Source organism: Planococcus citri, chromosome 1 (genome assembly GCF_950023065.1).
Source record: "Planococcus citri chromosome 1, ihPlaCitr1.1, whole genome shotgun sequence".
Lineage (NCBI taxonomy): Eukaryota > Metazoa > Arthropoda > Insecta > Hemiptera > Pseudococcidae > Planococcus > Planococcus citri.
In genome coordinates this window covers 38,854,183-38,881,966 of record NC_088677.1, presented here as the reverse complement: position 1 = coordinate 38,881,966, position 27,784 = coordinate 38,854,183, and the positions used below count along the sequence as shown (strand labels likewise).

Below are 27,784 nucleotides of genomic sequence, written 5' to 3'. Positions count from 1 at the left end.
ATGCACAATTAAGGGATCGTGGAGGGAGGGGGTCAGTGCCTCCACCTCCAGCTCCGGCTCCCAAATTTGAAAAAAAAATACCTCCGGCTCCGGAGATTTTTTCTTTTTTGTAAGCACCCGGAGCAAATCCAAAAAAGGGATACCCTCCGGGGGGCTCCTGCCCTCCCGCTCCGCCACCGGAGGTCGTGGAGGGGGGGGGGGTTATAGAGCCTTCCCTCCGACTATTTGAAAAAAAATACCTCCGGCTCCGGGGGTTTTTTGTAAGTGCCTCCGCCTCCACCTCCGGCTCCAGTAGAAAAATTTCAAGTACCTCTTGCGGCTCTTGCTCCGGCTGCGGCTCCGGCTCCCGGAGCAAGTCCAAAAAAACGTACCCTCCGGGGGGCTCCTACCCTCCACCTCCGCTCCGCTCCGCGATCCCTGGCCACATATTACATTCACGCATTTTGAAAATTTTTTAACCTATAACCACTAACCAGGAACCCAAATTTTTAATTTTGGGTAATTAACCTGTAACTTTCAACTGGAACCTTCAACCTTTAGAAATTTGAAATTTTTTTCTGTTCGCATCCCTGTGCTCATCTCATCACTATTCCAGTATTACAATTTTCTATTTAATGATACATAAGATTATGAGAATGATACCTAGACCTACCTACCTATTAACTACATACTAGAACGGTAGAACCTACAATATTGTAATCTTCCAAAATGAAATGACTTTTATACATAATACACACCGTGAGATGAGGATATTGAATTATTGAATTGATTGAAACAAAACGTTAGGTAGGGATCGGTAGTTTCAACTTTTAAAGGTTTAATAATGAGTCAGAATTCAAAACACCCATTTTTTCACCCTCCGTGGTGTCCATGACTTCATGACTTTTAAACTTTGATTTGACTTTTGAGTAGGTACCTACTACCTGACATGAGCTTCACGTTGATATGGTCTGGCAGCTTTTATAATGATGGACACTGGACAATGTCGATTTCGATTATTGAAGATTGAAAAGTAAGTCCCATGTTATTTACAAACTTCAAACTTGAGTGCACAGAGATCACTTACGCAACTTGAAATAATTATTAATCAAATCAAATTACCGTAATTATTTTTTCCCCAGATTTCAAATTTTGATATCAAGGCAACAAAGTGCAATTTTGATAGAGTGTTTAAATTAAATCATAGCAATCAGACTACCTACCTCTTCAGTGCTAAATGCAGTAAGGGAAGTAGCAGTGACTCTGAGCAGAGAGCAGCTGATATAAAATCAGAAAACGCATAGCAGTGTTTATTATGTACGTTAACCCCTACCATCACTTCACATCGCTTGAGCTTCTTGATAAGTTGAACTCTTGTGAATATGTGAACTGGTATATTTTGGAAAGCACGTAGCGTTAATTGTTATTTCATATCGCTTTCGCATGCAATGCAGGGATAGGTGTCGGCGTTCAAGATTGTATTCGGCGTTTGGTTCACGAACACTTCATTATCAATTTGTAATAAGGAAAACAGAATCTGCAATCATCTTCAAATTCAGTGTCACAGGTATTTTCTTACATACTAAAATAACGAAACTCGAGTATTTTCATTTTTTCGATTTCATTCTCTATCAAATTACGTCGTTATTTCACCTATTTGAATGTTTAAACTTGTATTAAATCGTGATTGTAAATGAACTTTTTTGTTGCAGCGCATAATTTAAGCGAATATTGATCACTGTTGTTTTTTGTTAATGTGATGGCACCTCGGGATACTAAAAAATTATTGGATGGCGATGATGTGACTTTTTATGGAAGTCTGAACGTTGAGAAATACAAGTTAGTGTTTTCATCTATTTTAATAAAGCTTAAGTAGTCAAATTATATATCTCGTGAGCAAAATTCTTCTCGCTGCAATGAAGATAATCTTCGTGTATACCTAGATAAGTAACCCACGTTCGTAGGTTCATATTAAACTAAAATTCTTACCCATGATTATCAAAAACTTTAAAACGAAAAAATATTTTCTACAGACTGACTGTGAGCGAAATAATTTTAAAAGATAACCTCATCATTCTTTACGAAAGATTTTTTTGATGTCTACATCCTACGTGTACATTAAGCATGCATTATAATACGCTTCTGTCTTTACTCGTGGATGGATACAATCGATGTAGGATTTTGTATGCACTTGGACGACTCATCAGAACATTTATACCTACGTATTCATGCTTTTAGTACATTACATTGTTTTTACTGTATACCTACACATGACTATTTTTATATTCTTCTCACGAAATACCGTTTTGCTGAATTCTGTATTCATGTACGATGAACATCAACTGAAAAATAATTTTTTTATTTTCAGTGATTGGATGAAAAATTACACAAAACCGAAGCAAAAGAAAATAAAGAGAGGCTTATTCCAAATTGTAAGTTCATAAGTACATACCTACTTACTTGATAGTGTATTGAAATAAGAATTAAGATTATAGTCTACGTTTTTTTCTTCCGATAAACAGTCAACAGTGTACCTAATAGGTAACCTATATTCAAACATAGAACACTGAACAAAAATGCAAAAAAATTGAAGTGGTCTTCATTTAATTGGACCTATAGGTACTAGGTAGTGCATACAGGGTGTGCAAAAATATCGAGTACCCCAAAGAAAGTTTTTTAAAATAAAAAATATAGGTTGGCAACTTGGCAACGTGAAATAGATGCATATACTTAATTGGTGGAATGTTATCATCTCAGTCAAACAACCAATCATGTACTAGCATCATTATCATCATTCACTGTGACCAGCCGAAACGTTTAGCAAAAAGCTTTTTTAGGGTACTTGATATTTATTCCCGCCCTGTCCTGTACTAAGTAGGTACCTACCTATCTACTACAGTTGATGAGATTTTTTCAGACAGGATTATCATGATTTTTAAATGTAATTTAAATTACCTATTGATTTTTCTAAAAACGAAAAACGTTAGGTAGCTTCAACTTCCTTATTTGATGAATGTACATAATAAATATTCGGTACCTATTTTTATTTGTACCAACATCTAGTTTCAATATGCCAGCCTTGGAGATGCATTTCTTATACTTATTGGAGTATGCAGCGCAATCATTCAAGGATCAAGCTTTCCTATACTTTCAATTATATTCGGTCAGATGACCAACTCTTTCATCCAACAAGCAACATCGGTAAGTTTTTCGTCTTGAAAATTGTTAGTTTTTAAAAAATTGAAATAGGATCATGGTCAAATGCGACAATTTTCAATTTAGATGGATACCTTTATCAACTTATTATCATTTTTGCTAAAGAATAAAAGTTACTCTGATTGATCTATTTATAATGCATGTTTCGTAATCATTTCCCCGCAAAAATTAATTTAACCACAAAGTCAATAATTGGAAATATGATAAGTACATACATAGGTATTTAACATGAATGAACTTAATACTTGATAAGATGTATCATAATTCTTATCTAAATCGTATCATATTACATAACGTAAAGTTAATATCATTTATATCACAGGAAATATCGAAAAATGTTAGGTAGGTAAAGGTTTTCAAACGTTTCAATTCCGATTTCCGTTTTGTATGAAAACCTATTTTCTTATAGTTTCTGTCTTGTGACAATACATTATACGTAGCTGTTCGGTACAGTTGAAAAGAACATTATAGGCTAACAACATTATACCTACTTAGGTATCTGTTGAAAATTTTGTATTACTACGACGCCAGCATTTTTTGAATTTTGAGAGAATTCTTTTTGTTTAGTTACCTACCTATTTCATCGGCTGTGTTGAAAAATAATTATCGTTAATTTTAATCATTGTCCCCTTAAATGCACAAATAATATTCCTAATGATCTTTTGAATCTCTGAAAATGGTTTTAATAGATTTCAAAAACGAGTGTAAGTACTTACCTAGGTAAAAAAATATTCAAACGTGGTTATTCCGATTGTTTCATCAGTCAGATGTACATAAATAATACCTAATTAGGTAAATGTTTTTCACTGTAAAATAAAACGATTCAATATTATGTACCTCTACCTACGTACGTATAGATTTTATCGAAGAGTCAAAAGTTGGTCTCTTTAATTCATCTATTATTCCAGGCTGATGAAATACTTTTTTTTACGCTGTTGATGTAAACATTTTATTTACTCCATCGTAATCTTTATTATTCTTTTGTACTCGTAATTAGAAGATTAAAAATTATCTGCGTTTATTTTCACGTAAACCAAGTATACCTACTCGCCTTTGACGAATAGGTAAATCATTATCCGGTCTAAGTACCTACTTGAATATTGTGTTGTTTTATTGATTGCTGCCAAGGGCTGGTTCCGTAAAATTTTCCACCTCATGCATCAACATATGTAGTTATTCATCTAGGTGTAAATAAATCAGTTTTTCATTCAATTAAAACGCGTTTTACTACAAGTTAGATTTCAAAAACGCAAAAGAAGAATACCTAATTAATTTTTTTGCCTACTTACTTAGTTATATCCATCCATTGTTCCTTATATACAATAGACAAATTAGCTAGGTACATCAGAAAATTTATGAATTTTAAAGATCACAAGGAAAAAGATGAAAAAAAATCTGTGAAATGATTGTAAAATATTATAGGCGCATCATATTTTTTCAATTGGAGAAACTAAATAAGTACTTACCTACCTATAACTTATTTATACTTACTCAGCAGTATTGAGTGCCATTGATCATTAAAAAATATATTTTATGATTTTTAGTGTGCGTAGCACACTATTGGTTTCGCTTTGAGAAATGAAATTTTATTGGAACTGAATGTTCTCTTAAGCTATCCAACCGTTTTTTGTACCTATTGGACACCATTTGAGAATCATTAAGACGGAGGGAATAGATTAATTTTCATTCAATTCGGATGGGTAGTTGCTGAGTAATTGCAATTTTAGTTCATTATTTTAATGCATTAAATCCTAAAAAAGGGAAAAGGGGACTTGTAGAACACCTGCCGCTCATTGTACCCTGCTATACCCCCAGTCTATTCCATCACCAGCTGTGTTTCATTGTACCCTGTTACACCCCCAGTCTGTTAGCTGTAAATTCCAAGTGGGAGTGGTTTGGTGGGGCGTTTACCAAACAAATATATTATTTTAATGCCGTAACCCTCGTAGCGAAGTGGTGGCTGAGTGGTTAGGGCATGTAGGTAGGAATAGGAAATTTAGGGACCCAGGTTCGAATCCCCGTGAGGTAAGTAGGTAGGTGACAGATTTTTCGTAGGAAAATTGGATAGGTAAATGCTTCGGAGTTACCTATGTAGTAGGTACATGATAATGGGGTAAAAATAATGCTGAAATTGAGTTATGAATTATGATATATTTGCTAACTAAAAATTCATTTCATTAATTTTTTGTCTACCTATAGCCATAAGTATAGTAAGAATTACCTTGACATGAATAATTTTCAACTTTTTACTTATAATTTAAAAATTACTTCAAAATGAGTAATTAAACTAATTTTTGTACAATTGAAACATGTAATTTTTATTATCATGATTTAGTAAAAATTATTAAAACAAAACGATTTTTACTATTGGTACCTATAGCAAAATTTATTAAAATGATAAGTTTTACTATACGATTACAGTAAAAATTATTGAATGGGATCTGGTACTTAATTATGAGTATTTAGTTAAATTTTTTTGTAAAAATTACCCATATTTTTTTCGTGTAATAGGCAATGCAAATTCTTAACATAGGTATTTTATAAGATTTAATTCTTAATTTAGAATGAAAAGCAAGTTCTGAAAATGTGAAAATTGGTTTGAAAATTTATAAATTTGAAGACAATGGAAATTCTAAAAAAAATAATATGAAAATTTGTATTTAGAGACGCTAAGAATTCCAAAAATTGATTAAAAGTTCTGTAAGTTGCAGATAATGTGAACTTGAAAATTATATGAAATAAGTATTGTAATATTTATGAAGAAGATGAGAATTCTGAAAAATTGGAGGCAATGTGAATTCCAAAAATTGAGTAAACGTTTTACAATTTGTGGAAAATATGAACTTGAAAATTGAATTTGAAATTTTTTAATTTAAAGACAATAAGAATTCTGAAAAATTATTCAAAATTTGACTATTTAGAGGCAATGTGAATTCTAAAAATTGATTGCAAATTTCCTAACTCAGCAGCAATGCAAAATTCTGAAAATTTATTGAAAACTTTATGAAATTGTAGCGATGGGGAATTCGGGAAATCGATTTGAAATTTTGTAAATTTTAAAACAATGCAAACTATGAAAAACAACTAGAAATTTCTTAATTTAGAAGCAATACAAGCTTATAAATTATTCTGAAATACCTATTGTAATTTGGAAAATATGAAAACACTGAAAAACAATTATTATTTTGAAGCAGTGAGAGTTTCAAAAATTCTCATCACTGTGACATGGTTGATTCACTTATGCACTACCTAGATGCAATAACGGTTATAGCTGTAGAAAAGGCAGCTAGCTACGCACACTTTGCAGCTAAGCTTTGCTTAGCTGTCTAGTTTTTTCATATGTATTGATAGGTACTTACATGTATACTTAATATGCATTTTTTCAGCTAACAGTTTTGATTTCTATGTATAGCATAGGTACCTAAGTAAATAGGTACTCATCTTCTTGTTTATAAATTTTATTTTTATATTTGTTTAGGGATTCGATTCGGTTTCTCAAAATAACCTCACAAATTCTATGGGAACAAGGTACCTATTTATCCATATCGTAGTCTAATCACTTTCTCACCATGTAGTGTGATCACATTTTGATTATTGTGATTTATGTAAATTACGATTTCAGCTCTGAAAATTTGATTAACATGCCAATTAGTCAAGATGAATTTGATACCAGAATGATTCTTTACTCGAAATGTTACCTCGTGATTGCAATCGTTGTACTAATGACTGCTTTTTTACAAGTAAGTGATGTTCTTATAATGTTTTTTGGAAAAGTTTTTGATTTATTGAAAGACCTCAATGTAAGACAGTACTGGAATGCGCTTGAATTCAGTACCTACTGTATATCCTATTGTAGGTTACATACATTATGTACAATTATCGCAAACTAATACTATACGAGTCAATGTCCTTTTCTCCCTTTATAAATGTTATTTAGTGAAGGGGAACTAATTGATACGATTGAAAATTTAAAAGGTTATAGGATGCTGAAAATTGGTTTGAATATTCTTAATTAATTTTTTTGAAAGATAATAAGATATACATATTTTAGAGAAAATTATCGAATTTTAATCATATTTTCCTGATTAACATTTACGAACTCTAGGGATTATGAGTAAATCATTATCATTTCAAATATTTCGTGTAATAAAGATAAATTAACTTTGCTACTTTGTAGGTAAGTGCGAGATATGTTTTTAATTATTAATAAAATTCAAAGAAGAAAAAAATGATGAAATTCTTTAAAATACTTGAATGATATTTCAAAAAAAAAATTTCGTATACTTAGGTGCCTGCATCTTATACAGAAGCATTATTCGTAATCTATGCTTCTGATTGTGCGATTAAGAAATTTTAAAGATTTTAATTTGTACATTATTTAGACTTTCTGCTGGGAATTGGTTGCTGAACATCAAGTCTATCGTCTGCGTAAAATTTTTTTCTCTCAACTGCTGCGGCAAGATATTAGTTGGTATGATCAAAATGAAAGCATCGATTTATCATCAAAGTTATCAGAGTAAGCGTTTATAAATTATTCAATAGGCAGATATGCACGTAATTGTGCAGGGTGCACAGAAGTATCGAGTACCCCCAAAAAGTTGTCTGTAAAATATTCCGGTTGGTCACATGTGAATAACAATAATAATGATAGCATAAATGATTGGTTGTTGGATCGGGGTGATAACATTCCACCAATCATAATATGCAATATGCATCTATTTCACGTTGCCAACCTACATTTTAAACAAAAAAACTTTGTTTGGGTATTCGATAAGCAAACATTCTATAACTTGACCTAATTTACTTATTATTTACGTGTATCCGTTGCTTTTTTTTTAAATTTCATTTTTAAATTTTAACGTTTAGTGATATTGAAAGAATACGAGAAGGTTTGGGATGCAAATTTAGTTTGGTTATTCAATACCTATCGACGTTCATTTCCGGCCTATTGGTTGGATTTTATGTCAACTGGAGATTGACATCGATGATAATCACTGTAGGACCTTTTTTAATCGGCACATCTGCGTACTTGGCTAAAGTAGGTTCCGTTACGAGATAAAATTGTATGAGATTTAGATACGTATAAAAACGATTATTTTAAAATTATTTATTCTTCAAGGTTTCGTCCAATTCTGCAGCTCGTGAACAAATGAAATATGCCATAGCTGGAGGAATAGCAAAAGAAGTTTTGAGCAATATTAGAACAGTGGCTGCATTTTGTAAAGAATATATTGAAATGAAACGGTACTTTAAATCGATACCTACCTAAATGTTCAACATTTTGCTGACTGGTCATTCATTAACCTACTTGAAAATGAAATAAAAATAAAATACGTCTTCGATTATATATATTCTAATACCTTGGCATTAATTCTGATTGAATTTGTTATTGTAGGTACAAGAAAGCACTAAACGATGGCCGCAAAATAGCCATGGAAAAATATTTGATTTTATCAATTGGTCTTGGAATTGTGTTTTTCATTATGTACGCAGCTTACGGATTCGCTTTTTATTACGGTGCAAGTTTGGTTGCCGAAGGAACGTGCACTCCGGGGTCAATTTTTACGGTTAGTTGACAAGAATTTACCTTGTTTCACGTGCCTACCTAATACCTATTTTTGATCATTTTTTGGCGCGTTGTCATGTTTTCTATAAAAAATTATATTTTTCTTCAGGTATTTTTCAGCGTTATGGCAGGTGCATTCTCGGTGGGTAATGCATTACCATTCATTAATTCTGTTAGTACAGCAGTAGGATGTGCTGCTTCAATTTTCAAGATAGTGGAACGTATCCCAGAAATTGATCCATATTCCAAAAAAGGTTTGAAACCTAGAGTCGTAGATGGGTACATCGAATTTAAACGTTTGTCATTTAAATATCCGTCACGTCCGAACGTACAGGTTTGCTGAATATACTCGTACTTCTGTTCGTCTGTCCACATTTTAATGAAATGTTACTGCTTTACCCTTGAACAATTGACATTTTTTTTTTTTTAGGTATTGCACGATTTATCTTTGAAAATTGATCAAGGAAAAGTGGTCGCCTTTGTTGGCGCTAGTGGCGCCGGTAAAAGTACAATTTTAGGCTTGTTTCTTCGTTTCTATGATCCAGTTGATGGCATGGTACATAATTCATACGTAAAATTAAGACATGAAATTGCGAATGAATACTTACTGCTACATAACACTAAAATTGTATGCGTGTTTTGGGATCACAGATTACGTTAGATGGAACCCCATTATATCAATTGAACGTCAATTGGCTGCGGAATCAAATAGGCGTTGTCGCTCAAGAGCCCGTGTTATTCAGCGCTTCAATTGCCGATAATATTCGTTATGGTAGACGAGACGTTAGCGACGAGGATATAGAAGAAGCAGCTCGAATTGCAAACGCTCATTATTTCATTTCCAAATTACCAGAGGTTATCGTCGAATAAAATTTTTAAAAATAACATGCGGAACACATTGTCATATCAACTCTTATAAATATTTTTGACAAATTTTCTACAGGGATACAATACCTTGGCGGGGGATTGTGGTTCTCAGCTTTCTGGTGGCCAAAAACAACGAATTGCTATTGCCAGAGCGTTAGTGCGGAACCCTAAAATATTGCTGCTCGATGAAGCCACTTCAGCTTTAGATTCTCATAGCGAAGGAATCGTTCAAGAAGCTTTGGAGAAAGCAATGTTTGGAAGAACTACAATCATTATTGCTCATCGTTTGTCGACTGTTAGAAACGCTGATTTGATTTATGTTATGAAGGTAAGATGAAATATTAGATTTGATTCTTCATGTTTTTGGGTTACTTAAACTCATGTTGCCATTGAACGAACACATTGCAATTTACGTGTTTGCGCCTAGGAGCATCTGCATCAGGGCCTGGGGCAGAAGCACCAGATAATACCAAACTTTGTGTAAGTTATTTTTTATAACCTAAAATTACCTTAAAATCTTGCTCCTGAAAGAAAATCCGATTAACCACCCAAGAATTACAACCTATCTGCCTACCTATTATGCACAATCATTCTTTTTTTTTTTGACAACGTATGTTAGTTCAGAGTCTACTCTGCTTAAGTATGCCTATTTATAAAATAGACATTCCTATTTTTTCTATTACCTACTATTATAAATTTGGAGTACGAACCAAGTTTTTGTGAATTATGAAAAAAGGGCATCTAGGTGCAATTACTGTTTTACTTTATTGTAAGAAAATCAGTGACTTACCCAGATAATATAAAATTTAACAAATGTTTTGACAGGATGGATATGTCGCAGAAAGTGGTAAACATCAAGAATTGATGTCACGAAAAGGATTTTATTATAATCTAGTACTTGCGCAAACTCTCGATAAAAGTATAGAAGAAAAACCTGCGAAAAATTGGTTAGTAAATAAGATACTTATATACTCAAGTAGAAACTATAGGTTCTCTTGAATTTAGTTAGCAACTTAAAATTTTCTTTTTTGTAGGAACGAAGAAGACGAGTTCGAGAATAGATTTGTTTCTACGATGTCCTTAAATTCTAGAAGTTCGTCCTTAGAATCATTTGAATGGGATACAAATGTCGTTGATAATATGTCAGAAGTTCGTAAACTGTGTATTTTTATTACATGATGGCAATTTTGCTCTATAATTCTACGCCTACATTTTATCACATCATTAAAATCAATGTGACTGCAGGAAAAGGACTTACCTCAAGTCAGCGTCTGGCAGTTGGTGAAATTCAACTCAAAAGAATGGTTACGATTAACTGTTGGTATACTCGCTTGCGCCGTAACCGGAGCAGTTATGCCAATATTTTCCATTTTTTACACAGAAATGTTTGTGGTATGTATAAAAAGTTGCATATTTTCCCCCCTAATGAACACTTGTAAGTATTCAGATTCAATAACAGTAATTTTTTGCAGACGTTTACGCTTCCCTTAGATGAGATGAAGTCTTCTGCTAAATTTTGGTCATATATGCTGCTTATTCTAGCTTTTGTCTCAGGAACTGCTATGTTCACCCAAGTAAAAATTATAATAATTAATAAATTATGATTCCTACGTATGTAGTGTATAGTAGGTTAAATGTTTGTAGTACTCGTATGTACTAAACTATACTACAATCATTTGTTTCCACAGACGATATGTATGACCAGTGCTGCTGAAAAATTAATCATGAGAATGAGATCAAAAGCATTCAATTGCATTTTACGACAACCTATTGGCTGGTTTGATTTAGAATCATCTTCAACAGGCTATTTAATCACAAGATTGGCCCGAGATGCACCACTTGTTAAAGCGGTAGGTAACTATACAGCAAAGTACCATCGATTATTTTTGGATAAATCATGCAGTATCATAGTCGATGAATTTTTCATGGAACATTTCGTATTTTTAGGCTGCTGGTTTACGAGTGGGTCATATGATAACTGCTTGTGTTACAATGGGATCCGGAATGTTCATTGCATTTCTTTTTGGATGGAAATTGTCGATTTTGCTCGTCTGTGGGGTACCATTTATAGCAGGCGCAGCTTATCAACAGAACATGATTTTGAAGAAAAATCAGTTTAGGGATTCTCGTCTAATGGAAATAGCAGGAAAAGTGAGCAAAAATTATTGCGTGTTATAAAACTTATAAAAACTTGAAGTAAATTGTAATATTTTTTTTACACAGATTGTTAATGAATGTGTTCAAAATATTAGAACAGTTCAAGCGTTGGGCACTGAGAAATTATTTGTGAAACAATATGTTCAAAGTTTAGATGTTCCATTTAGGTGAGTTGATGATTTTCAACTAAGGTTACCTACTTTGGAAAAAAATATACTTGAATAGAAATATTTGATAAAGTTTTCGTACTTATCTAAATCTATTTTGACCTAATTTTTTTATAGGGAGGCAAAAAAACACGCAGCCACTTTTGGTTTAGTCTTTGCATTTTCTCAATCGATAATTTATTTGATGTATGCAGCAGCATTTAGATACGGAGCCCAGTTGGTCGAAACCGGTGAAATGACTCCGACAGATGTTTATAGGTAGGATACACTGATACCTACTTGGTTTCAAGTTTTTCTTGACTGTGTTACACTTATCTATCGCCACTGAATCCATTGCAAAACTCTCATAATATTGCGCGCATTTTCAGAGTATTTTTTGCACTAGCTTTTTGTGCCACTGCTGTAGGAAATACATTTTCGTATATGCAAGATTTCATGAAAGCAAAACACGCAGCTAGACTAATGATGCAATTAATTAATAAAAAGTCAGAAATCGATCCAATGGTCCCTTCTGGTGTTAAACCTGTGAGCATTATGATTATAGGCCTATATCATGTGATTTGTTTTCTCCCAAGGAGCCTATCAACATTTTGAATGATGAAAATATTTCTTTTTCAGAATATAAAAGGAAAACTTCGATTTAGTGATGTTCATTTTACATACCCAGCAAGAGCAGATTTCAACGTTTTACGTGGCTTCAACTTTAACTTAGATTCTGGAAAAATGTTAGCTTTAGTAGGAGAATCCGGTTGTGGGAAAAGCACAGTGGTATCTTTATTGGAAAGATTTTACAATCCTTGTCGTGGACAAATTGTGAGAAACATTTACATTTCATTTGCTTATTTGTGTAGCTATACCTACTTAATCTTACTTCTATCTTATTGCATAAAATTTAAATTTTTCAGCACGTCGATGATTATGATATTTCGACTATAAATTTGCATCATTTACGTCGCAATATTGGCATCGTTACTCAAGAACCAAACCTTTTTGATCGGTCTATCAAAGATAACATCGCATATGGCTTATTAGCTTCCGAAAACGAAACCATTGTGATGCAGAAGGTAATCCAAGCTGCAAAAAGTGTCAACATACATAATTTCGTCGCATCTCTACCGCTGGTAGGTTTTTATTCATCAAAGACGTCGATAAGAAACTCATTTTAAATTTAAAGTATCACCTTTGCGATGTACTTTTTAGGGTTATGATACTATGGTCGGAGAAAAAGGTGCCCAGTTATCCGGCGGTCAGAAGCAAAGAATCGCAATAGCTAGAGCATTGATTAAAAATCCCAAAATATTATTGTTGGATGAAGCAACGTCAGCGCTTGATACAGAATGTGAAAAAGTAAGCCTCACTTGAAATATTACTTTTCATTATTATAATTTAATAGGTATTAGGTACACGTACTGTAGCGTTGTAACGGTATGCTACTAGTAAGAGACTCGAGGCGAACGAGTTGCCTATTAGTTAAATGGAAGGGACACATTAATCGTCAGCTTGTCAAGTATACAGTACATACATATTTGTTTACATTTTTGGCCATGAGAACCGGTAATATTTCGAATACTAGGTAAATAGAAAAATCACCAGATAATATCCGGTAGTACATACATACAAGTATTTATTTTCGAATACTAGGTAGGTAAATAGGAAATCACCAGATAGGTAAAATGTCAATATAAATTCACATTACAATCGAAACGGCACTATTTTTCTTTTGTAATGCACCTGAAGAGTTTCATTTTTTCCAAAATTTGAAAACTGAAAGGCATTGGGCATTGATTGAAGTAGGTATTCAAAAAATAGAGTTGAAAAAGGCAATGATCAGGGTTTTTTCAAATTATTTGTATTCGTCCATGTATACCTTTGTTCAAACTGCAGACTTGATATCCATTCATTAAACAACCGTGAAGAAAAAGTTTCTGTAAATATATCAATCTTTTGTCTCTAGGTTGTGCAAGAAGCATTAGATAAAGCAAGAGAAGGTAGGACTTGTATTACGATCGCCCATCGATTATCAACAATACAAAATGCAGACATAATCGCCGTTGTGCACAAAGGTAGAATTATAGAATTTGGAACGCACGAAGATTTAGTCAGCAAAAAAGGTTACTATTTTAAGTTAACGGAAAGACAGCAGATATGAATGTGAAATTAAATGCGAATTGAAACGATCTCTTTCAACTTGTTTAATTTATGTGTAAATATGTTAACTTATTCGTTTACCTATTTAATCGTACCTATGTACCTCGGTTACCTATCAAGTCTCGATTTTTACATTTTATTAATCATAAGAATGTTTGTTTTTCTAATAAAACATTACTTTTTTACGTAAAGATTTTCATTGCAACCACCTTTACTCCCAATATTGTTTCGAAAACTTTTTTTTCCTGCAAATGTCTTATTAAATTATATTGGCATGAAAATCATACAGACCAAGGACTAGCCGTAAGATATCAAAATCAAAAATTAAAATAAAATAAGGTACAGTACATATAAGAGGTAGGGTGGTACTTATAGCGTGTGTTCTTCCACGATATCAAAAATTACGTAACATTATGATATCACTGCGAAGATGTGATTGAAAATGTAAAATGATGTAAAAAGAATTGGATTCCTACGAATTAAGCATATTATAAATACATATGTTAATTTTTGCCAACCCATAGCTGAACTCCTGCTTGAAGGAAGGTCGCGTTGTTTTCAGTAACCGGTTTATAAAAATCACTAAAATAGCTCGAATCGATGGGTTCATGTTTCAAGTTCTAATCAGTATACCTGGTTACTCGCTTATCTTCTCACAAGCAACAACGCCAACTGAACATTATCATCATTTTCGTGTAATGTAATGAACATCAAAGTATGGTTGTTTCATTGAGCGATGAGTTTTAATTTGTAGTATAGAAAACGTGAAGTGAAAATGGTGTTTAAAAGCGGAGAATCGGCGAAATTATTAGAAAAAGAGCAAAGTACAGATTATGGATCTGTTACGTAAGTGTTTATATTCTTTTCCAATAAAAACATGTTCTTTGTTTATTACCTACATTTATAGGTATGAATGAATAACTCTTCTTTGAATTTTGATTACACCTGAGCATGATTATTTTTACGATCATATACTATGGATGATTTTTTTTAACCTTGCAAAGAAATGCTATCCTGTAATATGTAGGTACAGGATAATGAAAGTTTAATCAGCTGGCTGGGCATTTCATGGTTATTTCATAGAATTTATGACCGAAAAATTTGATTGATTTGATTTTGTTGAATTGTTTCCAGCGAGAAATCAACGAAGAAAGCACAAAAAGAAAAAACCTCCAGTTTATTCTATTTGGTAAGTTGATTGAGTGGGTTAATGTAGCTTAATGTATGTTCTATGATTAAGTTTACTTACTCGTATTAGCATACCTACTTGTCACTACATATGTACAAATGTAGGAAGTAGGCAGTACGTAGGTACTATATACATATGTATTATTACTATGTACATATGTGTACCTAGCTTGCTACATACATATGTGCATGTGCATACCTACATAAGGTACCTTAATGAATTTAGTATTTTAGTAATGCCCATTTCATTTTACGAGTACCTACCTAAGTAAGCATCTACCTAAAATGATTTATTTTTATAGGTAACCCAACGAAATAATTCAAAATGATGAAAATTCATCATTGGTTATCTCTAAATAATTAGGTACGTCTAAATTTGTAGAATAAACTCGATTAATTTGTGCGCGTTATTATCGTTATCCCTAATTTGATTGGGCACCACTTTGATAACACTGAATAGCTGAATTCTACTTGGAATTATTATCTTTTTTTGTTAATCATTAAAAAAATATTGTTATGGCGGAAAAAGAATTGAATATGTAGGTACTCAGATAAGGTGATTCAAAAAAATTAAAAAAAAAAAAAAACAAGTTTAGCAGCTTGTTACCGGGTGGGTATTCACTTGATGCTCAACTCTACCTATATCTACACTCACATACCTAGATCTATACAAGCGTGCGCACAACATTCAGTCGAACTGGTTTTCAATAGATCGTAGGTCAAAAATGAAAATGCAGATTATCCTGCAGGAATTGTGAGTAAAAATAGACTCAAAAGTGAGGAAATTCACGCAAAGTTGTGTTATTATATGTATCACCTTATGAATTAGGTTCTTATAATGCCATCATGCACATGCACGTATGTAAACATAGCAAACCGGTATTTAAAACTGAAATTCAATGTGTGTAGGTTTAGGTATGATGACTCTATTCCAATTAACAATTTGTTTTTCCGTTCACTAGTTCAAATATACAACGAAATTAGACAGAACATTATTGATACTCGGCGCATTATTCAGTTTAATTTCTGGATCATGTTTACCCATTCTTGGATTATTCTTTGGAGGCATGACCAATATTTTCCTTAATCAAGCGACTCAAGTAAGTTTTTAATTTTTTTTCAAGAGCAGCAATGCATCCACGTTTCGAATTCAATGTTCAAACTTCAAAACGAAAGCTAATATATGTACCTACCTAGGTAGAAAATCCCTCGATGAAAACCAGAGAAAAATGAACTTTCAAAAACGTGGAAAATTGTTTCATAATTTGTCAATTTCTTATTTAATTTGATCTACAGATAAGAAGTCGTACTTTTTATGTTTGCTCTAGGGTTTAGTATCGGATGAAGTCATAAATGCAACGTTAAGAAATGCAACATCGCACGCTAATCCGGTGGCAATTAATTTCGATCAACATCTCGTGCCTATATCAGCGGAAAATAGGTAATTGGTGATCTACTCGTGTATGTAATTGGTTTTTGATATGGAACTGCATAGAGAAGGGATAGAATAATAATTGATAGCAATGATGAATGATGATGCCTTATTATACTTAACATACCGAAACGGCGAGCGAAACATTATTTACATTCATTACCCATGTTTTGTAATGTAATATAATACCTATCTATGCATTCTTCATAGAAAGAATTGAGAAATTTTGATAAAAACAGTACCTAATTGTACTTAGCTTGGTCTACAAAACTTTTTATAAAGTACCGGCGACTAAAGTTTGCGTTAAGATTCAACTTGAAATTGTGTAGGATGAGCGCAGGAGAAATCTAAGTATTCAGCTCATATATCTAACCATGGACGATTACCAAAGCTCGAATATTCTTTCCTTAAAAACTCCTGTATAAGCGCTTAAATATTCCATAAAAAATGCCAAAATATGATCTAAAACGTAAAAATATTACCCAACGATATGGGTGTTGTTTTACAGGGAAAATCAATTCCTGGACGATTTTATGTACTAAAATTGTTGCATAATACCAAGAATTCACGAACAAAAATGCAAAATAGAGCGTTCTATTATTTCAATATAAAATTGAAAGATCAACAAAACAAAAACTGAAAAATACTTCATCCCTTGTGCATACAAAAAATATGGTCGAGCGTAAAAACCCAAACCCTAACCATTACACTTACATATACTTACTCGTACACGCTCATGCATTTTTAAATTTTTTTTTCAAGTCTAAACAAACGCACAATGGACTTTAATGTAACTAACTAGGGCATATACAAGCCAATGTCTACAAATTGTGGATTTTCTATGGCAAAAAAAAAGGAAAGAAACTAGGTAGGTACCTACTAAAATCTAAAGCGTTGCAAGACTTATCCAAAACAATTAATTGTGCTCCAAAATATTTGAAAACGCTTGAATCCATGCTTAGAGTTCGTCGATTTCATAAAAAGAAAAAACAAATTTTATTACACGACTTGAAGTCGATGCACATAATTATATATTTTTTTAAAGTACCTATTTCAACATCTACAAAATACTTACATAATTATGTATACGTAGTGCATGGTATACCTTTACCTACACCGTACCTTTTCTTATTTTGTTATAGCACGATCGTATATCAAGTGGTATACGTGCTTCATGAAGTTTTCAAAGCAGAATTACCTCAAAAAGATTTGTGGGAAAACAGCGGTTACGGGTATGTGAAGATTGAATTTCTAGTGATGCTTCAGCTATGTCTTCAATAATGCATCATTTCAGAAAAAATGGCCTCATTAATATCCAACTTTTTTATTATTCTAGGAATTATAGTATACCAATGACTGAACGAGAATTCGACAATAATTTGAACAAATACCTAATCATTTATTTGATAATCGGCACCATCATGATGATCTGTTCGTTTATACAGGTAACAGTTCATTTCATCAGTAATAAGTAGGTACCTATATACCTGATAATTCAATTCCATCTAGCGTAAGGCAACGTGTCAGTGTTTGATCATCCATGTCAGGGGTCAGTAATAAAAGGTGATTTCAAATTTTGGCAACCCTGATTATAAGAATTGGCATTTCGCTTATTGCAGTGCTTTCCTACTATACTACATACTAATGGGTAGACACGAGATATCTATTAGGTATAGTCGAAATGCAATTTATAATGAAACGACGCAACGCTGAATTTTCGCATAATCTTGGGTAAATAGACTCTTTGGTGTAGATATCTCATCCCTCATTGCAACACAAATTTATGACTTCCTACGGTGATATGAAACTGAGAGTTACATTGTGTTAACAGATAAAATAATCAGCACGGGAATTTCATAATACACGAATTTAAAAATATCATACTTATCTAAGATGAGAGTAGACTTCGAATAAATTATTTTCAATTGGGTATGAATGAATAGAATCTTATTGCTATTTATCCTGTACATATAATCGTTTTGTGTTTTTTTTTTCATTTAATGCCACTTTCGGATAATATGTACATATGTAAGACATATACGTATAGGTATTAGGTACCTACTTAATTTTAAAAATGGGTACCTAAGTGAGGTGCATGTGCCTTTCTGAAGAAGGATTTTTAAAAACTTTTAATTATTTGAATGGGTGATTTCAGACGATGTGTTGGGAATATGTTAGTGAACATCAAGTTCATAGTATGCGCAAACTTTACTTTTCAGAAATTATGCGCCAGGATATTTCTTGGTATGATACCAACGATAATGGGAATTTACCGAATAAACTATCCGAGTAAGTTTTAGCTGAGCTGAGCTCATGATATAAATACCCAGGTACCTGTAATGTCCAATTATACAATATATACATACCATAGGTATACTTTCTTACTACTTACTTACCACAGTTAACAGAAAGTTTTAAAAAAATCGAGCGGAAGCGATTGAATGAGCAACTTTCTTATCACTATTCTCGAGCAAATTGCTTATTCTTGATACTTACATTAGGTACATCTTCATTAAATATTTAAAAAATCAGTCAGGCCGACTCAAGTCGTATCATTCTTGTGAAACTTTCAGTCGCACCTTGGAAAAGTAAAAATAAGTAGGTACAATTACATACCTAAACTATAACCCCAAATTTGTTCATTTCAGCGATTTGGAAAGGGTTCGAGAGGGAACTGGATTCAAATGTGTAATGATTATACAATACGTGGCGTCATTTATTTCGGGAATCGCTGTCGGATTGTATGTCAATTTACCCTTAACTTTAGTCACATTATGTGTGGGACCATTCATCATTGGTCTAACGGCTTATATCTCCAAAGTGAGAATTAGTTGTTTTTTTATATCACAGGATTTTGATTTATAAGGTGTTTGCCACCTATCAAATAATGTGCTGAATTTGTCCTTGTTCAGTTTGCAGCTTATTCGGGAGCCAGAGAACAGGAGAAATATGCTGCTGCGGGAGCCGTAGCAGAAGAAGCTTTGTCGAATATAAAAACCGTTCAAGCTTTTTGTGGGTTTTCTATAAGCATAAGAAAGTAAGGAAATATTGCTATGATACATTCAACTTGGTAACAAGTGGTAGGTAATATGCACAGATATTAGGATGACTCTCGGGAGGGCCATCACTCCTTCGCCACTCGTCGGCAACAGAACTAAAGAGAATCAACGTACCTACTTGATAAGACGATTATTTGTTCAAAAGTGCTATGTCCTCATTTTTTATTGGTATGCGAGGGTATAGTTTTTCCTCTCATCATCCCTCAGCTTTCATGGCAGATGGGTACCTTATCTACGTACAACCAAAACTGTAATATTTTACCTACCTGCATTACTAATCATGGGTGGGAGAGGGGGGACGGAGAGAAGTGGACGGAAAAAATTGTTTACGCAAAATTTGAGGATTCCATTTTTTGAATTAGAAGGTAGGTATCTAAATTGATCATTATTCGTGAAGAAATCAATCGGCAGTATTTTTGAGGCATACCTATATCGTTTCTGTTTTGAGATTAAATAATCACTTTTCTGAAATTTGTTAATTAGATATGGCGAAGCATTGGAAGCTGGTCGAAAAATCGCGATGAGCAAATATCACGTGTTCTCAGTGTGCATTGCCATAATGTACGCCTTAATGTTCGCCGCTTATGGTCTAGGATTTTGGTATGGTTCTAAACTGGTTCAATTGGGCGTTTCTACTCCAGGAAGTGTATTTACAGTGAGCGCAAATCTCCTGAATGTGTTTTTTTCTTCATAAATTAATTCCGCAGGTCTGAATTTATTATTTTTCGCCAATTTCAGGTATTTTTCAGCGTTGTGGTTGGTGCATTTTCAATCGGAAATGCGTTACCTTATTTCAATGTCGTATCAACTGCTGTTGGAGTGGTGGGAGGTATAAAGGAAATAATCTCACGTAAAGTCACTATTGACCCATATTCGGATGAAGGAAGAAAACTTACGCAGATAGTCGGAAACATTGAGTTTAAAAATGTATCGTTTTCTTATCCATCTCGTCCAAACGTCCAGGTAACTTAGCTTAATATGTACTTACCTATAAACGCATTAAGTTCTCACTATAATGTACCTTATTATATTATTTTTAAATTGACAGGTTTTGAAAAATTTGAATTTGAAAATTGAGCCTGGAAACACTGTTGCTATCGTAGGTTCGAGTGGTGCTGGTAAGAGTACAATTGTTGGGTTAATGCTGCGTTTTTACGATACCCAACAAGGTTCGATTTGCATTGATGATAATCCCATTGACGAATTAAATGTCAATTGGTGGAGAAAACAGGTAGGATTGGTTTCTCAAGAACCTGTCTTATTCGGAGTATCAATCGCTGAAAATATTCGATACGGACGAGAAAACGTGTCATTTTGGGAAATCATCGACGCAGCTAAAAATTCCAACGCTCACGAATTTATAACGAAATTGCCTAAAGTTAGTACCTACTTGAAAACACCACATTTCCCACCAAAAACTCAGTAATTTGTCGACTTGACTATTGGTTTTATTTATTCCTAGGGCTATGATACGTTAGTTGGTGACACTGGTTCACAATTATCTGGAGGTCAGAAGCAAAGAATAGCTATTGCGAGAGCTCTGGTTAGAAATCCCAAAATTTTATTATTGGACGAAGCCACCAGCGCTTTGGATGCGCACAGTGAAGGCGTTGTACAGGAGGCGTTGGAAAAAGCTATGCATGGAAGAACTACCATTATTGTTGCGCACAGATTGTCAACGATTAGAAATGCAGATAATATTTACGTGATGAAGGTTTGAATTATTATGATTTATCGTTATTCTATTGTGCGATAATTTCCGCATACATTACATGTATTAATTTTTTCGATCTTCTCTTTTGGATGCTTAGGACGGAGCTGTTTTTGAGAATGGTAAGCACGAGGAACTTATGAAAAAACAATCTTTATATTATAAGTTGGTGACAGCTCAAACGAAGCCCGACGACTCTAACGATACTGAAACTGCTACTAGTGCCGATGAAACGAATGATGAAAGTCCATCTCCCGTGTAAGTACGAGTAGATGTTCTTAATGATGCATATTTTTCGATTTCATCATCATCACAATTATCATGGATTAGGGACTTGATTACAATGATCATTAATGATGATAAAATTTTAGAGAGGAATCCGACGAATTAAGCCAAGAAAAAAATGCATCCAAATTGAGACCAACCGAACTACTGGAGGAATTTAAAAGTGATGGAGAGGTATGTGTAAGTTGTATATCCGTTAAAAAAAAATCGGGTGGATACCTATTCCGGAAATATTCTCTTTCATGCCTACAGAACTCATTTATGCAGTCTTTTTTTGTGTCTTACAAAGACATTGAGAATAGTTTGGAATCAAAACTCAATTTTTGCCAACAAAAAAAATGGAAATTTTTTTTGGCAAAAGTGAATTCTTATTCCAAACTACGTATTCAGCGTGCCTAGCTGATCAAAAAATTTTGTCAATGGAAACATTTTCATGTAAGCATTTACTTTTTTTTTAGAAAATTAGCGTTTTTAAAGTGAAAACTTTGAATTACCTATCCGTCATATGTTATGTCGAGATAGTAAAAACCGAAAGTAATTTTTGAAAAACAAGAATTTCCTATGAGCATATCTTACCGACTCACAATTTTTTCTACAGCATAGAAACTGGACATGCTTGCCTGCATAAATTAGGCAGGAGACCTATTTACATGCTGAAAAGCTCTACATCTACTTACTCATAACAAAACCAATTGATGGATGTCTACATATTATTGAAAAATTTTACGCGATTTTACAGGATTACAGAATTAAATTTCCGTCGGGTGGAGAAAAAGACATCAATCAAGAAAATGCCGAGTAAATATTTCATTTTAAATTCATTTCGCACTGAATTTGCCAAGTTTTTTTTGGTTGTATTAATTACTACTCAATAGTCAAATACCTACTTGAGCTTGATTTTTTTTTTCGTCTGACAGCGGTGAGGAAACCGAAGAACCCGAACATAATTGGAAAGTCCTGGACCGTGAAGTGTCGCACGAGACTTTATCAGATGACAATGAAGATGATGTAAGATTTACAATTATTCATTAATTTTCATTATCCTTATACCTTTTCGCATTAACTAGAGTGCATCATATTACAACTGGAACAATTAATCATTGCAGGAATATGAAACAGTGGTAACTCATGTAAGGGAGACTCGAGAAATACTCTACAGTGATGAAGAGGATGAGGAAGGAAATGAACCTCAGCCTGAAACATCCGTAAATTCTACTTATCTGCTTATTTGGATAATTAACTTGAATAAGAATTTTAATTTGAAACTTTTAAAATTGATTTCCAACAGAAAGAGGCAGAAAAAAGTAAAAAAGAACCTACAACGTCGTCGAGAAAAAAACGATTCAGGTATAGCATCTACCTACTAAAATATTGTGTATAATGAATATTTTTTCAAGTACTTAATGGTGTTCATGCAGGTACCTCTACCTATGTACTTATCTACTTTCGCTCCATACGTATTTCTGAAATTATTTGTTTTCTTTGTGCATTTACTAACCAATATTTTCATTTGGTTGCAGCACAACGGAAGAGGAGAAAAAACTTTTACCTTTTAGCCAACCAGAAGTAAGTCCTACGCCATTCATTCAATTAAGTATTTGAATGCCCACTAAACGATCGCCATGCTTAATTTTTCAAGACAAAACATCTATAAATTAGGTACCTACCGCATTTTCCGCCAATTGGTCAATTGTTGAAAAATTGTTTACTGTTTTGACAGGAAATTGAAAAGGATATTTCGCTATGGGAACTTTTAAAACTACACAAATACGAGTGGAAATGGTTGTTAATGGCCTTTACCGGTTGTGCGTGTGGTGGTTCAATAATGCCAATATTTTCACTGTATTATGGACAAATTTTCACTGTAAGTTGATTACCTATTTTCTTGTACCCAATTCCTTAGCCTATTCAAATTTTCCTGTATGAGAAAATTTAAATGTTTGATGATATTTATTCTCATTTCCCTTATTGGCAATTTTACTATAGCATAGTGCTAGCATAAATGCGGTGTCCTAGTAAAGGCGCAAAAAATTGTGTTAGGTGTGTTAGCATAATGGGCAACAGTTTTTAAATTAAATTACTTTGAAATGAGCGATTGTGTTGGTGCTTTGGGCTTTGGGTTCATCAAAATGTGCTAGAATACTGCAAGCAGTATACTGCATAATTTTGATTTTTGTTGATAGGACGTGTTACACAGCGAGAGGTACCTACTTTGTGATTTTAATCAATGTTTTTTGTATGCTTAATCTTGCACAGGTATTCACCAAAACGGGCAAAGAATTGGTTGAAGGGACAATATTTTGGACATATATGTTTATTTTACTAGCTGCATTCACGGCAGTGGCTTTCTTCTGTCAGGTAAGATTGATAAACTGAGAGCATTCTTTATGTGATAATGATAAAAGCTGTTTTTTCATATTATTTTCATCATTCAAGGCCTTTGGATCTACAACAGCGAATGAAAAAGTCATAGCTAGAGTACGATTGCTCGTGTTTGAAAATATCCTGAGGCAACCGGTAGGATGGTTTGATTTGGAAACTTCCTCTCCGGGAATATTGGTGAATCGTTTGGCTCGAAACGCTCCATTAGTTAAAGCGGTAAGAGCGTCATCTATTCTATGTACCTATTACCTAATGAAGACTTTTTTTGAATACCAATTTATGAAAAATAATATTCACAGGCAGCAGGATTACGAATCGGACAAGTGATTTCTTCAGCTGTAACATTAATAGGCGCATTTCTAATAGCTTACATATGTGGTTGGAGATTGGCTCTTATATTAACCTTTTGTGTTCCTATCATCATCTATGCTTCTTTCAAACAGAATTCTTTGTTGAAAGAATTTCAAGCTAGAGATTCGAAACTGATGGATGAGGCCGGACGAGTAAGTATCGAGAATGAATTACAATTCACAAAGGTTCATATTTATCGTGCATGAATGAACCTACCCACCTAAGTACCTACTTAATACTCATCACCTAAAAAATGTATTGGTGATTCTGAAATTTCAACATTTATGCAACGTAATTAAGTACATACGTTAGTAAGTTTGCAGAATCAAAGAGTTAGCGGTGAAAATACATGGGTAATGAGACAAAGTATTGTAACTTTTTTATATCTTTTGATCGGCAAATCTTCTTACATTCAAGTGGTTACAGTCTTAAAATTTTTTCCTTGATGAAGGATAAATAATAGAGCCCTTATGTGACACCGAAAATAGTCAGATACGGTTGTAAAATCCGCGAGTTAATAATACCTACCTACTGTTTTTTCAATACAGATCACATCGGAAGTTGTCAGGAATATTCGAACAGTTCAAGCATTAGGACAAGAGAAACTATTCAGTGCTTTATATGAGGAAAATCTAGAAGTGCCCTACAGGTTTTTTTCTTCTTTTAAGTCAATTACTTTCTAGCGAGTGAACTACTCGTGCATAAATAAGCTAATGAATTGCGTATGCTTTCAGAGAAGCTAAAAAGCAAGCTTTACTCTACTCTGTTTTATACTCTGTAACGCAAGCAATTACATTTTACATGTACGCTGTGGCGTTTCGTGTTGGTGGTTATTTCGTCGAAACGGGAGAAATGCAAACAAACGATATTTACAAGTATTTTTTCATTTAGAATAACTTTGATCATTGGTGTATTATGTACCTAATTTATTCGATAAATTGAAAAAATTTGTTTACATTTCAGGGTTTTTTTCGCGTTGTCTCTTTGCGCCGTATCTATAGGCAATGCTTTTTCTTACATACAAGATTATTCCAAAGCTCGAACATCAATGCGATTGCTCAATTACTTGCTAACTAGGAAATCTGAAATTGATTGTACGTCTCCTTTAGGGATAAAACCGGTATGCATGATTTTTCTTCATAAAAATGAGAACAAATAACGTAGGTAGGTAATTAGGTATCCTCTAATAGTTTTTGTTTTTAAAATTTTCAGGATATTAAAGGCCAAATACAATTTAAGAATGTGCATTTCTCTTATCCGGCTCGAGCTAATGTAAAAGTTTTACGAGGTTTAAATTTAAATGTAGCAGCTGGGAAAACATTGGCCTTGGTGGGGGAATCAGGATGCGGTAAAAGCACCATTATATCGTTGTTGGAACGTTTCTATGATCCCATAGAAGGAAGCATTGTACGTATTAGAAAAATAGTTCCGTGTACTTAGTAAAAATGATTTTCCAAACTCCGACTATTTTACGCGTGAAAAAGTTACAATCAATTTAATTGAAAATGTTTCGGAGCGCTTACCTATACTCGTAGTCATGAGCCTAATTGTTGAAAAAATACCTTTATTGATTTCAGAAAATCGATGGATATGATATTCGTACACTGAATCTATCACATTTACGATCGAAAATTGGTTTAGTTACTCAAGAGCCTATACTATTTGATATCTCAATCAGAGATAACATCGCATATGGGGCAATTTCTTTGAATGAACATGTACCTTTTGAGCAAGTAGTTAGAGCAGCAAAATTAGCAAATGTTCATGATTTTGTAATGAATCTACCGGAAGTACGTTACTCAACTTACGCATCATATTTACTTTTGTAAATTTTGTATCTAAGTAGGATGAATTGTTTTACAAATAATGATTAATACAGCGATATGATACGGTGGTTGGTGAGCGGGGAATTCAATTATCGGGCGGACAAAAGCAAAGAGTAGCCATTGCGAGAGCTCTAATTCGGGATCCAAAAATTTTATTACTGGATGAGGCAACTTCAGCTCTAGATACAGAAAATGAAAAAGTAAGTGACATTAAAATTCTCAATGCCTTGCCTGACTTTATTTTCCATCTCCACTAAATTTAAGACATTGTTCTAAGTTTCAAAAAAAAAAAAACTTGAATTTGTGTTTACCAAAAATTTCCTGTTTTTCAGATTGTTCAGGAAGCGTTAGATGTAGCTAAGAAAGGAAGAACTTGTATTGTAGTCGCTCATCGTTTATCAACAATACAAAATGCCGATAAAATTTATGTCATGCAGAAGGGTAAAATAATTGAAAAAGGTGCCCATAAAGAATTATTAGCGATGGAAGGACATTATTATCAATTAACTCAGAGGCAAGTTCTTTGAAATCACATTTCTTGATGTGATAATTTAATTTGTGGAAAAAATGTGATAGGCCTATTGAATAAAATAATTGAGTAGGTAGGTATACCCAATTATTTGATTGCAAATGATTTGAAAACTTGACTCGTAAATTATAAAATGTGCCATTTTCATCATCCATTTCCTTGTGAATGTTATTTTTTTGTTTCATAATTTGTTAATTGTTTGTTTTTTTACTTTTTGCAAAAATACATGATTTTCAAACACTTTGAAGATTTCTCAGTGAACATTTTCAAATGATTCGTCTTCTGTTATCACCGTACGCTTTCAAAATGAAAAATACATATAAATAGGTAGTTGATTCACTAAATCTATCGTGCCAGTTTCGATCATTTTTGTTGAATTAGTTTTATTCAATTTATAAATCTACGGTTGATTTATTTTTTAAAAAAGTGCTTTAATTTCACCCCTACCTATTAAAAAAAAACAACTTCAGCAAAATGCGAAAATTCGTAAATATTTTTCATACCTAATATCCATTTTTTACATCAAATCAAATGAAAGCTGTTCAACTTTGAGATGACAATACATCTTTGATCCAAGATTCAGATAATAACACGTAGGTATGTGAAAGAAAATTATTTGGGCAAAGGCGCGTTTTCGAAATCATATATTTTGAAAAAAGAAGACCAAACTTACTGTGGAAAATTCATAGCTAGGGATATTGGATAAACATCACCTAGAAGAACAACTTGACACTTTGACAATCCAAGAGTTCAAGATATTGAGTAAATTGAGCCATAAAAATAATATCGTAAATCTCTTACCATTTTACCAAGTAGCAAGTACCAACTTCACATATCATCTTTTTCAAAAAATGCTTTCATGAAAATTGTTGAGCTTAAAAGAAGAAGTTTTCCTGATTCCCTCTCCACCATTATAAATCA

General features: G+C 33.2%; 2 protein-coding genes across 2 annotated transcripts; both read left to right on the top strand.

Annotated features, from left to right (window-relative positions):
* Positions 1-1,317: 1,317 nt before the first annotated feature.
* LOC135831835 (ATP-dependent translocase ABCB1-like) lies at positions 1,318-14,285 on the top strand. Its single transcript, XM_065344634.1, has 27 exons — positions 1,318-1,546; positions 1,692-1,818; positions 2,348-2,411; positions 3,043-3,180; positions 6,674-6,723; positions 6,818-6,935; positions 7,578-7,711; positions 8,062-8,233; positions 8,315-8,439; positions 8,591-8,762; positions 8,871-9,095; positions 9,192-9,317; positions 9,413-9,616; positions 9,705-9,956; positions 10,454-10,575; positions 10,663-10,777; positions 10,874-11,020; positions 11,101-11,202; positions 11,317-11,478; positions 11,576-11,779; positions 11,852-11,952; positions 12,070-12,210; positions 12,321-12,477; positions 12,571-12,765; positions 12,858-13,073; positions 13,153-13,299; positions 13,907-14,285. Exons 2-27 carry the CDS (start codon positions 1,739-1,741, stop codon positions 14,099-14,101), a joined length of 3,864 nt encoding a protein of 1,287 aa, XP_065200706.1. The 5' UTR covers positions 1,318-1,546; positions 1,692-1,738; the 3' UTR covers positions 14,102-14,285.
* Positions 14,286-14,714: 429 nt separating this feature from the next.
* On the top strand, positions 14,715-27,103 carry LOC135831833 (ATP-dependent translocase ABCB1-like). Its single transcript, XM_065344628.1, has 31 exons — positions 14,715-14,946; positions 15,235-15,289; positions 16,251-16,388; positions 16,617-16,729; positions 17,863-17,952; positions 18,057-18,165; positions 18,876-19,009; positions 19,369-19,540; positions 19,633-19,757; positions 20,263-20,434; positions 20,518-20,742; positions 20,828-21,157; positions 21,242-21,493; positions 21,591-21,748; positions 21,862-21,949; positions 22,515-22,573; positions 22,693-22,783; positions 22,882-22,980; positions 23,064-23,122; positions 23,296-23,341; positions 23,496-23,639; positions 24,032-24,133; positions 24,212-24,373; positions 24,457-24,660; positions 25,057-25,157; positions 25,243-25,383; positions 25,472-25,628; positions 25,721-25,915; positions 26,086-26,298; positions 26,388-26,534; positions 26,667-27,103. The coding sequence occupies exons 1-31, from the start codon at positions 14,876-14,878 to the stop codon at positions 26,859-26,861; spliced, it is 4,347 nt and encodes a 1,448-aa protein (XP_065200700.1). The 5' UTR covers positions 14,715-14,875; the 3' UTR covers positions 26,862-27,103.
* Positions 27,104-27,784: the final 681 nt, after the last annotated feature.

What these genes read in the sequence shown, in the direction of transcription:
- LOC135831835 (XM_065344634.1), top strand. Translation starts at nt 1,739, where the DNA reads ATGGCACCTCGGGATACTAAAAAATTATTGGATGGCGATGATGTGACT. An exon ending in TTATCATCAAAGTTATCAGA is followed by an intron (nt 7,712 to 8,061) that starts GTAAGCGTTTAT and finishes TTTAACGTTTAG; the next exon opens with TGATATTGAAAGAATACGAG. An exon ending in ATGCACCACTTGTTAAAGCG is followed by an intron (nt 11,479 to 11,575) that starts GTAGGTAACTAT and finishes TCGTATTTTTAG; the next exon opens with GCTGCTGGTTTACGAGTGGG.
- LOC135831833 (XM_065344628.1), top strand. Translation starts at nt 14,876, where the DNA reads ATGGTGTTTAAAAGCGGAGAATCGGCGAAATTATTAGAAAAAGAGCAA. An exon ending in ATCAATCAAGAAAATGCCGA is followed by an intron (nt 22,574 to 22,692) that starts GTAAATATTTCA and finishes TTCGTCTGACAG; the next exon opens with CGGTGAGGAAACCGAAGAAC. An exon ending in AATCTAGAAGTGCCCTACAG is followed by an intron (nt 25,158 to 25,242) that starts GTTTTTTTCTTC and finishes GTATGCTTTCAG; the next exon opens with AGAAGCTAAAAAGCAAGCTT.